The 13,555-nt window shown below is 42.2% G+C and overlaps 3 protein-coding genes across 4 annotated transcripts in view; 1 reads left to right on the top strand and 2 right to left on the bottom strand.

Moving 5' to 3' along the window:
- Positions 1-6: 6 nt before the first annotated feature.
- Positions 7-1,477, bottom strand: LOC118739391 (vacuolar protein sorting-associated protein 26C-like). Its single transcript, XM_036470676.1, has 4 exons — positions 1,357-1,477; positions 757-1,302; positions 475-697; positions 7-413 (listed from the first exon to the last, which is right to left on the bottom strand). Exons 1-4 carry the CDS (start codon positions 1,414-1,416, stop codon positions 292-294), a joined length of 951 nt encoding a protein of 316 aa, XP_036326569.1. The 5' UTR covers positions 1,417-1,477; the 3' UTR covers positions 7-291.
- A 9,198-nt stretch (positions 1,478-10,675) lies between these two features.
- On the top strand, positions 10,676-12,159 carry LOC118739390 (peroxisomal membrane protein PEX16-like). The gene is made up of 2 exons (XM_036470675.1): positions 10,676-10,918; positions 10,971-12,159. The coding sequence occupies exons 1-2, from the start codon at positions 10,807-10,809 to the stop codon at positions 11,954-11,956; spliced, it is 1,098 nt and encodes a 365-aa protein (XP_036326568.1). The 5' UTR covers positions 10,676-10,806; the 3' UTR covers positions 11,957-12,159.
- A 317-nt stretch (positions 12,160-12,476) lies between these two features.
- LOC118739388 (serine/threonine-protein kinase PITSLRE-like) overlaps positions 12,477-13,555 on the bottom strand; it is a 15,540-nt gene continuing 14,461 nt past the window's right edge. The window contains exon 4 of one of the 2 annotated variants that reach the window (XM_036470673.1): positions 12,477-13,555. In XM_036470673.1, the coding sequence (XP_036326566.1) occupies positions 13,183-13,555 (373 nt within the window). In that variant the 3' untranslated portion in view covers positions 12,477-13,182. The other variant, XM_036470674.1, reaches the window with a different exon arrangement.

The raw sequence follows: 13,555 nt of genomic DNA, 5'->3' as shown, positions 1-13,555 counted from the left end.
TAAACGAAGCGATATATCATTATTGCTACTGCTGATATTTCAGCACGTTACTTGGCTGCTTTTCCGTAAATTAATCTTCCAAATGCGGTTAGATTTGGTTTTCAATTTAATTGCTTCCACTTTTGAAATATAACGGCATATGTATATGATCATGACAACATGATGCATTTCTAGTATTTAATTGCTTATTCTCGTAATTTGATACGCATATGTATAGGTATGATTGCTCTACAAAAGTAACCCGCTTCGAACTTATTTCGGAATGCATGCTAAACGCAAAGACTTTCTAATTTAAATGCCTCGGTTGTTTAGTTTACTATCTGCAGGTGGCGCTGTACGTTTTAGAACTATTTGAAAGTTCTCAGTTATAGCGTAATCATCTTTGAAATTCGCCACCAAATTTAACTCGAATTCTGAAAAAGAAAATTGCAGTTAACACCTTCGGAATATTCAATAATATGTATGAATAGTTACCTATTTTGAAATTCTTTGTTATCAATGTCGGACAAGTAAATAAACGCGGCAATATCATATAAATGGGTATTTCCAACTTTGGGCACACGTTGCCATCTACAATTTGTATGGTTTGAATTTCTGTGGCGTCTTTGGAATAGCCCTCAGCGCAGCCGCAGGTCTCCACACGCACTAATTGCAGTTCAATTGATTTTATAGCTACTTCCGAGTGCTGTACGGTTAACTATAAGAAATTAATAAGAGTTAATTATTTGAGGATACATTTTTTACACCTGCACACACCTGACCCGTCAATGGCCGTGTTACACAACACTCGGTCTGATCTAGTTTGCCAGTTATTAGAAATCGTGGTATATTTATACGTTCCTTTGCAGTCTTTTGCAATGTCTCTGGACTTATACTGAAATTCACTTCTGTGTTGGCCAGCGCTTTGGTATCCAACGGCGTTGGCTTATTTTGTATACAGAATTGTTGAGTCTTCTGTAACGATTTAGCTAAAAAACTCCGTTTTACATCACATCGCAACTGGTAATTAACGTTAATAAAAACGCCATGATATGTTTCATAAAGCACACGAGGTTCCTTGTTGCAGACCAATGGTAGCTCAAAGTGGAATTCAGAATTACCAGAAGCCAATTTGCCAGGCGCTGCTAGCTCTAGTGTTGTGTTAAGTAGTGTTATGGGCTTTACAGAATTATAAAATGCATCAAAAAGACCAACATTTTTTGTGCTTAACTGCAAGTTTACAACGCCCTCCAGTGTCAGCAAAATGCCGTCATGCTTTGCCTCAGATGGGCAGTTGAAATGCACGCAGCCTCTTAACAGCTCCTGAAAGGATTTTGGTGAGTAAATATTAATTTGTCAGATTTCTTAGTTTCATACGCCTTCGTGATATATTTTATTCTCCTTATTTAATCTTATTTCAAAGTTGATTGCGCTCATATTGCCACTAATTTAACAAAACAATCGGGAGACGCAAAAACAAACCGCGCGTCCAAAAGAATTCAATCAGCAATCAGCTGTTTGGGTTGGAAAGGCTTTATTTACAAGAGCACTCAAACTGTTGGGCTATATACATCGATAATGCAGCGTTTTTGCTGCATCCAGTGTTGCCAAACTTTCGCTTTTCCTACCAAAACTGGTAGGTTTTTTCCATTTGGTAGGCTGGTATGCTTGATTGGATTTTGGCAGGTTTCGGGAAAATGAGTAATAGTTATTTGCGGAAAATAGAAAATATGTACGTATCTCCAAATATTTTAGCAACCTTTTTTACACAAATATTTTACCGGTGCGTTCGTATAATGGCGGCCACAAACATGTAAATATACCTGATTCCTAAGTACAAACGTATACCTTATTATTGCCAATATGCAATACGGACATCCATATATATGGTGACCTAAGGGTGAAAACGTGCCAAGTCCATTTTTAGAAATTTTTCAAGAGACGAAAAATCGATGTAGTTTCGTATTACCTGTCATTCTGCATCAAAAACTAAACTTTGAAGAAAAATGGACTTGGCACCTTTTCACCTTTAGGTAGCGATATAATTTATGGCGTACTTGGACCAAGATTCCAGAAAAGTCTGCCAATGGGCTCGTACACAACCATATTTCAGGCGGAAGTCTTCCCAATCGAGGTCTGTGTTCGCGAATGTCATCGTAGAAGGCAAATGAGGCCAGAATAAATATTATGTCGGACATTCAGGCAGCGTTAAAGGCCTTAGAGTCTTTTAAAACGGCATCAAGGCTTGCAAACTCTTGAACCACCTGCGAGCCCACAAAAGCGTCACGCATGAAGGGTTTGAAGGCAACGAAAGGGCTGACTGTCTCGCACAGCGTGAAGCCCAAATGCGTTTGCATGGTCCCTAGCCTTTCTGTGGTACATCTAAAGGATACACTGCAGACCTACTTAGGAGCTAACTGGGAATAATCTCAAACTGCTGCCTTTGGCGGAAGTCAAAGGGAATGAGACAATCAAAGATATGCATAACTCTTTCCATCAGGAACTCCAAAAGACACCTTGAACTTAGAACTCTTACTGGCAACCTGACAGCACACTGCAAGTTAACGTACGGCTTTAATTAAATGGGTATATTCTATGTGCCTGTCCACGAAGCATGAATCGTAGATTGAAACACCTTGAAGAACGATTGCCTTCTCCATCTAAAATTTGGAGCATGGCCTCATCCAAAGTGCTTTTTAAATAGCAAAATACTAGGTTCACATATAAGTAGATTATCCTCATTTCTGAGCTTAACTCGCTAATCTGTAATTAGAAAAAGAGATTAGCCATATAAAATTCGTCCCTTGGTAATCTGTAATTATAAAATAATCTCAGATTTAACCGATAACTTTTCGGTGTCCATCCTAGCTTTATCGAGATTTACCTGTGTAAACGGGGTGATTAAAAAACGAGCTTTGGTTGAGATAATATTTATATGTGAACATACTTTAAGGTTGGAGTGATTACAATTTTGATTTAGCACAATATATCTTCTTAGGTCACAGCACGGGTATCTTCGGCGTAATAATAATAGTATCGTCACTAGAGCTCGGAAAAACTCTTTGGGGGTTCTGGGGAATACTGTTGCACTCGAAAATATAGGCTGCATTTCTTTATACATTCCGGATAATCCCATTTCACAGCCGGAATAAACAGAATGCGTTTGAAATATACATCAACATATCATCAGGAACGTTCTAAGGAATAAATAAACAAAAAAGTTTATTCCAAACGTTCAGAATGAATAAAGAAATGCAGCCATAGTTGACCGCGGACATAAGTTTATGGGTCTTTCTTCGCTGTCAAAGAGGTTAACGCGGCTTTATTTGCTGTCACCTATGTTAAGAGTCGTTCGTCGCCGAAATTTTTTTTACGCCTCTTTTTTCGCTATCAACTTTTGAGCTCGCGTCTTTATTCGTATCTAGTGACGATATGTATGTATGTGTAAAGATACATATATTTTACTCTACATGGATAAGTCTGTACAGTAAAATGAATCGTTATACGCAGTTAATTTGGTTTTATTAATCTAGTTGTGTTTTAGTTTTACTAAATGTTATGTTATCAAAGTTTTTAAAAAAATTTACATTGAAAACAAATATTAAAACTCAAAAAAATGTTTGGTACGTTTTGGTTGGTTATGGTAGAAAAACAAAATTGTCTGTGGCAACGCTGGCTACATCTAATGCAGCGTTTTTGCTGCATTTAAAATCCAATATTTAGCACTTTCGAACATATGTTTTCGAAGAGCGTTCATGCTATCGCATTTAGCAAATGTACATTTACGCGAGTTCGTAATCGTATGCTTTTGACAAACAGCCGTGTTCCAGTCGCTTATTCAGATCCGTATCTATTACGATCAATTCTCACGCAGAAGATAATGTGCAAAAACCCTACTGAAAAGGAAAAAAAAAATTTAAACCAAAACTTCAATACAAAAATTTGAATTGTTTTAACCATAACCAAAAATTTGTTTGTGTATGTATTCATTTGTCGCTGCTGTCAATTAAAATTTCCTCACTTAATTAGGAAACAAAACAAACAGGGTTGATCACAAATTGATCCAGATTTCTATCAGCATCACATCGTTGTCGAATTTGCGTAACTTTTGTTTATCCAAATAATGTAAAATAATAAATGAAATCTTGATCGGCGATCACTGAAACGCAGCTAGCCACTGTTTACGCGAAAAAGCATGTTGCCACTTTTTTTCATTAAACCATGTTCGAATCGTGGAAATTTTGGAAGATCACAGGGTTGCTTTTAGCATTTAGATTCTTAGGGCCGGTTACTCAATGTCTGGTTAACACTAATCTCCGGTTAAACATAGTTATCGACGTTACCGACTCCCTGTTGTATGCATGGAGTCGAAAACGTGGATAACGGTGTTTAACCTCAGATTAGTGTTAACCAGACATTGAGTAACCGGCCCTTAATGTACAAATGGAGTTGCATTTAGTTGCATTTAGGTGACGAATTTTGTATGGATAAATGTACATTTAGGGCCGGTTGTTCAATGTCTGGTTATCACTACCACTACACTATCGACGATTTCGACATCATGGCCCTGTCTCCACAGGAAAACACTGATGTGAAAACTATGTCACAAAATATATTTTCAATGGAGACCGCCTATTTCTCATGTGCTGCAATATATGTCAACGCTTATTGCTTGACATCTATTGCAGGCAATTCGATAGTTTGACAGCCATTTTTTCATTTGAAAGAAAGCCTGCTGGTGGTAACATCGATGTTATTTTGACAATTAATTCAATATAAAAATCTGTTCCCTATTGGATTATTTATGATTACGTTTTAGGAAATTATTCAGCAAGTTTTTTAAAGATTTAAATAGTTTTAAACACCGAAATTGAGAGAACGTTTTCTGGTGGCGTCATGCGGCAAATGCTTATTTCAAGACATCAAAGTGCCCACACACAAAAACTTGCAATCATATTGCTCGTCAAAATGACAGTTGTTAGGCCATCGGTGTTTGCCTGTGGAGTTCTGCGGTAAGGCAGTCAATATGGCGGAACACCTTGTGTTATTGCATCACGCTTTATTAGGAGATGACATTGGTCATGATGACAATTTTGGTACTAAAAACTGAAAGAAAACATGGCTTACCTATTTTCCCAGTGGGGTATTTATTGTGATATTTTTTTATTTTTGTTTTTGGTTCAAACACAGATACAATTTTATTTATTTCATTAATGTTCAGTTTTACATGGAATAATAAATGTTGAAATGAAGAAATATTTTTTATATTTTTTTTTGGTTAATATTGACTCACTGGATTTTTTATGCGGCTTTTTATAACTTTTTTACGTGGAGTATCCCGTGTTTTTGTGTGAAAGTAACCGGCCGTCTTCACATGCTTGAAAATCTCACATGCGTTCTGCTTTTTTTCTCTCGCAAGCGAGATAGAGTTTTGCTGACTGGGCATTTGACAGCATACTTTTTCATTTGTAAAATGTCGCCAAACAAGAAGGTTCAAGCCTTGCAGGCTCTTAAAAGTTTGAGAAAATTAGAAAATCTGCATAAAGAGAGAAAAAGACGCAAGAAACGAAAGAAATTTGTATTTGCCTCCAAAATAAACGATGTTGCTACTCCGAAGAATTCTGCGAAATGAGAACATAGCTGTCAAACAACAAAAATGACAGTTGAAAGCAAGCGAGAGCTCGCATACCGCTCGGTATGCGAGAAAAAGCATGCTTCGTACTTTTTGCGGTCTACACGTGCGGTTTCTCGCATGCGTCGTCACGTAAACGAGATTTTCCAGCACGTGAAGACGGCCGGTAAAGAACTTTTTTATCGGTGTACAATGTTATCGACTTTTGATAAAGAAAAATCGACCGTTGACTTAAAGGCCCTAACACGCATTGATTTATCGGCCAATCAGTTGACCAACCTACTTAACGAAATTCCCTACAAACGCACCAACTGGTTGGCCGATTTCATTTGAGTGACAGTTTTTGAACTGTTAACAACACAACAGCACTGTTAAACTTTTAAGCTATGCTAGGAATGCTTCTCATTTTTATGTATTTGGTTTTGCTACCGCCTCCGTTTGCATAAAGTATACGCATTTTCACTACCGAAAAACACATGTTAACGTTAATGCGCCATTAAAACTTGTCTACACACAGAGCATCAAGTTGACCAACGTGCCTCTTCATTCCCACGACAGCCGGTTCTACGTACCGGAATGACTCGGGTTTCACCCGACCAAGGGCTGTTGTTTCGGCGATCTAACCCCGTTTAGGTCGGCGAAGTATCTCAGAAGTTGTCCGTCCATAGGGCAGCATTCACTACGCATTCTCCTACTCAGGGCTGGCATCGAGTCAAACCCTGGGCCAGAAATATACACCTGCTGTGTATGCCGAAGACGTTTACACCACAACTCCACCTCAGTCAAGTGTAATGCCTGCGAGGGGTGGAGTCACCTCAGGGTCTGCTCGGGACTACGGACTCACAGACAGTGGACCACGTCGTACGTGGCCCCCTGTTGCTCAAATAGAGCAGCCTCCACGGCAACCCATAGTCCGCCCGTGCAGCCCCACACACTCACACAGCAACCACACATAGTCGCCACAACACAACAACATACCACAGCCACCACAGACCACATAACACACACAACTGCACCACCACCCACACGCCGCCGCCAACAACTCTTGGTTCCCCCTACAATCTGCACGGTATGTCAGACCAGAATATTCCGTAATGTGACATCAGTCAAGTGCAACACCTGCCTTGGCTGGTGCCACTTTAGGGCATGTTCAGGTCTGCGCACCACGCGAGATTGGACGGGGAACTTCGAGGGCCCGTGTTGCGCTGCCCGGTCGCTGGCATCAATTGCGACGCCCCCCAATACCACCACAGGGAGGCAATCACCCCAGCAGCACACACAGCCAACGGCGGCAAGAACTTACACCTCACTCACACCCCACATCACAACACGTCTCCCGAACCACATGAAGCTCCTCCAATTCAACTGTAACGGGCTACAGAGCAAGATTGAGGAGATAACCGCCTTTATGTGTCGGCATGGTATATTAATAGCTGCGGTCCAAGAGACGAAGTTGCACAGCAATTCAACTTTGTTGAATTGTGCCGGGTACAACGTGCACCGTCGAGATCGCGAGCGAGATAATGGTGGTGGCTTAGCGTTCATAACGCACCACACCGTGCAGTATCGTCTTATCGAAGCAGACATCGACCGCAGGGATACCACCCTAGAATGTCAGGGCATCGCTATCCGGTCAGGCGATGTCGAGCTCGAAATATTTAATATATACATACCCCCTGTCACCTGCTGCCCGGCAGGATATCACCCTGATATAGGTGCGCTCCTCAGAGGTGAAAACCGTATGGTAGTAGGTGACTTTAATGCGCACCACGATCTTTGGCACTCAAGCCTGTCAAACGATCGTAGGGGAACAGACTTGGCTGAGCAGATAGACGATTCGACATTCTGCACAATGAACGACGACGCACCCACCAGGATTATGGGTAACTGCAGTAGCTCGCCAGACATCACAATAGTCAGCGCTGGTCTGATAAACAGCATAACGTGGCGACCTATGCTGACTCTAGCATCAGACCATCTACCCATAGTCATCTCGATTGATAAACCAACCGACTTTGCCTCCGCCAAACACCGGACCTATGTCAACTTTTCTAAAGCTGACTGGAAAGGTTACGCGAAGTTTACTGAAAACACCTTCACATCGCTCCCCACACCAACCGACGTCCACCTCGGTGAACGTAAGTTCCGCAGGGCTATCACTGCTGCTGCAGCCCGCTTCATACCGGCAGGGTGCATATCGGACCCACGTCCAAACTTCCCTGCCGAAGCGGCTGTTTTAGCAAACGAGCGTGATAGCCTTCGTCAGGCCGATCCCGGAGATCCCCGTATCAGGGATCTCAACGCGGAGATTCGGCAACTTGTAAACGTACATAAGCGGAAGAAGTGGGAGGAGCATCTGAAGACTTGCAACTTCACCTCTGGTGTGAGCAAGCTTTGGTCAACCGTGAGGTCATTGTCTAATCCGACGAAGCACGACGACAGAGTCGAAATTTCCTTCGGCGACTATGCTTCGTCGGACCCGGAGCGATGCGCGAGCTATTTTAGCCGGCAGTTCATACTGCATCCTCCGGTGGACAAAGCCAAGCGTCGAGTGACCAGAAGGCTGCACAAACTGCCAACAAATTGTGCCCCCCTTGCTTTCACTTGCGGTGAAGTTCAGGTGGCCATCGGGAAGGCGAAAGCCTCCAAAGCCATGGGTCCCGACGGTATATGCATGCTGATGCTGAAAAATTTGGGTCCTGCGGGGGTAGCGTACCTAACGGAGGTCCTCAATTTGTCAATGGCCACACTCATCATCCCAGACATCTGGAAGGTGGGGAGAGTGGTCCCACTGCTCAAACCGGGGAAACCTGCAAACAAAGGAGATTCGTATCGTCCGATTACACTCCTTTCCCCGGTAGCGAAGACACTCGAGGCCTTGCTACTCCCGTACTTCACAAATCACCTGACCCCAGCGAAGCATCAGCATGGTTTCCGTAAAGTGCACAGCACAACAACAGCACTTAACGCCATAAACACTCAGATAACTCGTGGCCTTAACCGTAACCGTCCCTGTGAGAGAACGATTCTAGTAGCGTTGGACTTGTCAAAGGCGTTTGACACCGTCTGCCATTCCACGCTACTAGAAGATATAGAGGCCTCCTCTCTCCCACAGAGGCTCAAACGGTGGTCGGCAAATTATCTAAGTGGTCGACATTCGTCGGTAATGTTCAGAGACAAAACGAGTAAGCAGCGAAAAATAAAACAGGGGGTTCCTCAGGGTGGTGTCCTTTCCCCGCTACTGTTTAACTTTTATATTTCAAAGCTCCCTCAACCACCAGAGGGAGTCTCGATTGTCTCCTATGCCGACGATTGCTCGATTATGGCGACTGGGAATGGAATTGATGACCTGTGTTCGAAAGTAAACGGCTATCTCTCCGAACTTTCTCGCTTCTTCACTGCAAAGTGTCTAGCCCTCTCCCCTACGAAATCCTCCGCGACCCTGTTCACAACCTGGACGAAGGAGGTCAGGCTACCGCTGGGGATTCACGTCGATGACACACCAATTCCGACGGTGAATAACCCCAAAATACTCGGAGTAACTTTCGACAGCCTGCTCTCCTTCTCTGCGCACTCAACCGCTATTGTCAATAAAGTACAGAGCCGCAACAAGGTCCTCAAGTCGCTAGCCGGCAGTACTTGGGGCAAAGACAAAGAAACGTTGCTGGCAACATACAAGGCAATAGGCCGGCCGGTTCTGAACTACGCAGCGCCAGTGTGGTCGCCTGGGACTAGTAGGACGCAGTGGACGAAGCTACAGACCGCACAAAACACCGCACTGAGGACAGCGACGGGATGCCTCCTGATGACGCCTGAACACCACCTGCACGGCGAGGCGCAAATGCTCCCGGTGAAGGAGCACAATATAATGCTCTGCAAGCAGTTCCTGATTGGGACCCACAGAAGTGGCCACCCGTGCAGACAGCTGCTTGCAGAGGAGCCCTCGCCTAGGCACGTCAGGAGGCATCTATATGAACTAACGGACGAAGTCCAGAGGTTCATTAAGCAACCTCTGGACCCGACAGCCTACAGACAGGCCTTGAACGGCATTCACAGGGACTCAGTCTCGAGTTATGTAGACTCTAGACCTGTGAATGCCGTTCTAGGCACACCACCCCCGGACATTGACGAGACGGAGCTTCATCTGCCTCGGGAGACGCGCACCACACTTGCACAACTTCGCTCCGGCTACTGCAGCAGGTTAAACTCCTACCTGAGTAGGCTGAATGAGGATGTGCCTAATGAATGTCCGCCATGCGGAGAGACCCCACATGACTCGAAACATCTCTTCGCATGCCCGGCAAACCCGACATCCCTAACGACCTTGTCCTTATGGGCAAACCCCGCAGAAGCTGCACGCTTCCTAGGGTTGCCGTTAGTGGAACTTGACGACAACGACTGAGATACCAACCGATCTGGGCGGGGTTGTTGTAGCCGCTACAACAACAACAACAACCAACGTGCCTCAAAAATTTTTGATTTTTCTCCAACCTGACGAACAACTTGACGAAGGTTTGCCAACTTGCCTACACATGGCTTATTTACCACCAACTTTTAGCGGTTGGTCCTATGGTTTCCGATAAATCGATCCGTGTGTAGGGCCTTTTATTGTTAATTCAATCACTGGCGGAGTTGGCTATTTTTAAGGTGAAATTAGTCATGAACGTAAACCTACCATTACGTAAACGCGAGTCAGCTGCCACGATCTGTCTTACCAGAGCGCCATGAATATGAAAACTCAACACCGCTGCTGATTTCTTCCTTCTATAGATGGTTGCCACTTCATCAGTTTTGCAGATGGTAAACAAGTTGTAAGTTCCTTTTCACAATATGTTTAAAATGTTTGAAGTTTACTATCGCATAAGGTTTTTTGTTGAAAGTTAGTAGTTTATATTAAGCTAGCATCTATTATAGCACGAAAAATTGTAGTTGAAAAGGTAAGTTTATGAAAAGGCATTGATGAGTGGCAACACTGTAGTAAGCAACACTGAGGGCTCCAGTAATCGACAAAATTCTGCGTATACAAACAGCGTTTAAGCATACGTTCTGCGTTCTTGACTAATTTCAGCTTAAGTATAAGTTCTGCGTTCATGACTAATTCCACCTTTAGTATTTCAGTTTGGGATTAGATTAAAACTGTTAAAATAGATGAGCACAAAATCAGCAGAGACCATCTCAGAAAAGCTGGAAACACCATGGAAAATTTGAAGAGACTGATAAAATCGTATGAGGAATGGGTGGCCGCAAATCCCGAAACTGTATGCGACGTAGAAACCACAACAAAATGGGTATCCTATTTTATCGCTGGTATGTACTTAATGCATATCCGCTTGCACCAATAAAATGAATTTTCTTTTAGGACGCATTTCTGATTCAAATGTTGTCTCCGAGCTCGTATACACTCTATCCAATATGTTGGTGCTCTACAATGACCGCATAATCGACAAGTCGAGGAACAACAATCTATTGGCTGATTTGGCACGAGTGAACTTCGACGCTAGTACTAGTGTTGTAGCACGTAGCAACAACAAAAAGGAAAAATATGTTTATCGACTAAAGGTCATGTTGACTACATTGGAGTACTGTGAGGTTTTGATTGAGATTTCGGCCAAACGTATTTTCGGCAATAGCGGTAAATGGATATTCGTAGCGGTGGTACAATTTGCCAAAGCAGCTGGTCGCTTTTTCATACTTAAGCACTGTACTGAAAAAATAATCACTACACCAGCACTTCCTGCGCTTAATCGTCGCGCACTTATCAAAAAACAAAAATCCGCCCTGAAAAAAGGTGTAATAGTAGAAGAAAGAAATAATTTCATTCAAAATGGATTTGGCGATAGCAACTTTACATTCCAATTGAAACGCTCTGGTCGTGTAGTGCGCAGAGTAGAAGGTGCACCGCCGCTACAATATCGTGACTTTAAGTTGCCCGAAGATCAACAAGAAATGGTTGCTTGCAAGCCAATAAACTGCTCCTTGGTACAAGCCGAGTACCTGTATATAGCTAAGCCACTTATACACTTAGCGGCAATGGGAGTATTTGGTCAAAAGCGCTGGCAACAGTATGTGATATCGTTGACATTGGATTTGATCAGCATACGTATGTACCATAAATATCGTCAACATATGCACAAGGAACAGAAATTAGAGCTATCACGTCGATGCCTCAATCTGTTATTATATTTAATGCGCTCACCATTTTTCGAACGTGTGACAAGCTCGCGGTTAGATCGTGTGCTAGGGTTTGTCGCAGATAATGTGCCACTGCTGAAGATGGTGGCCGGACCGGTACGAGAATATGTACCCTACTGGCAGAGTACATACTTCTACTTGTGGTCGACATAAAGATTTTAGTCGCAAGTGACGATCGTAAACGATTACATTTTAGAATTACATATATGCTTACAAGTTCAAGAATATGTATTGTGAAATGTATTTAATTTACTTTTTGTGAGGTATATTTATATAGTTATATAGGGAATAAGGTCAATTGCCCGTCAAGCGTAGTAAACAAATAAAAATATACTTTTATAAAACTATTAAATTAAGTTGGTATAATTCGTTTTAATTGTAAGACTCATTGACCAGAAATGGTTGTATTACATTGGCAACTGAAGTTTTGATTTATATAGAGACGTTGCTAATAATCATGAATGTGCAGTCGAGTCTACGAAACTGGAAAGATCCTTTCACGTATATCCATTCAACTAACATCCCTCTCCCTCCGAGTCTGTTGAAACAGCACGTTTGCTGGGTCTTGACCACAATGGAAAGTTTCAACAAATCTGGGCCGTACGAAGTAAACGCTAGAACAACAACATTTAACGCTTACATCCGCATCAGTACTGCAATAAAACATTTTTCATTTATTTTTGTTGTAAAATTATATCCTTGTATTTCCCTTTTCCTTTCCATTCTGGCAAACATTCCTTTACAATAGGTCTTCCTGTAGCTAAATATTTATTACATGTAGAACATTTTATTACTCCCCAAAAAGTTCTTAAAACTAGGAAAAAAATGTATTTGAGTGTTTTTTTTATGTGCTTGTTTGTGTAGATCTGTGAATACAAGTCACCACTCTAATGATTTACTTAAACTGTTCCATCTACATATATGTATGTGTTTGTATGACTAATGCTCTTCACCTGCTATCGCTTATGAAGACACCAATTTTCTATGACTTCTTCAACGCATGTAATTTGTACATATTTCATTGATAAATTTTAATCTAAATTTGCTTAGATTTTTTAATAATAATTTATATTTACTGGTAATATTAATTTATATTAAGCTCTAACGGATTCTTACGTTTTCTGTTAGTAAAATCGTTTGGTTCTCTCAGTGGAAATTGATTATTAGTCATTAGGCATTAAAACGAAACATCTGACGGTTTTTACAGTTTTTGGACAGGAGCTTAAAAGTAGTAACAACAAAATATGTGTTTGAAGAAACTCGCTGTAGAAGGGATAGTTATTCACTAAAAAAATATTACAAAAACAATTTGTAGTACCAATAAACACATTCACACTCAAATATGAGAGAACAATAGCAAGCAGTGCCTGACTTCCTGGTTAGAATTTTAAATTGAATCCAGGGCCCATGGCTAGTTGACGCTGATCAATGCCTGCATTAAGCACAAACCCAGTGTTCGTGGCGGTTTTCTTATTACCGGTTATGATGCCCGATATTACTTTGCTATTGCTGGAAGCAGCACCTGCTGTTGTGCTGCCATTGCCACCTGTACTGCCCACAATTAATTCGTCCCGGCCCAACTGTTTGAATTGCGAGCCACCTGAGGGCGGTTTAGGCGATGAGGCGAGTGCTTTGCGCGCACCCAGTTCACTTTTCGCCGGCCAGGTGGGGAACATAGACGGATCGATGGGCAGAGGCAGTTCAGTGAAGTGGCTATGTTTTAGGGCCGCGTCTGCGGTTAGTCTTTTTTTT

The sequence above is a fragment of the Rhagoletis pomonella genome, unplaced genomic scaffold (genome assembly GCF_013731165.1).
Source record: "Rhagoletis pomonella isolate Grant_MI unplaced genomic scaffold, Rhpom_1.0 Rhpom_scaffold_00005, whole genome shotgun sequence".
NCBI lineage: Eukaryota > Metazoa > Arthropoda > Insecta > Diptera > Tephritidae > Rhagoletis > Rhagoletis pomonella.
Note: the sequence above shows the minus strand (reverse complement) of the source record. Positions and strands in the feature narration are given on the sequence as shown.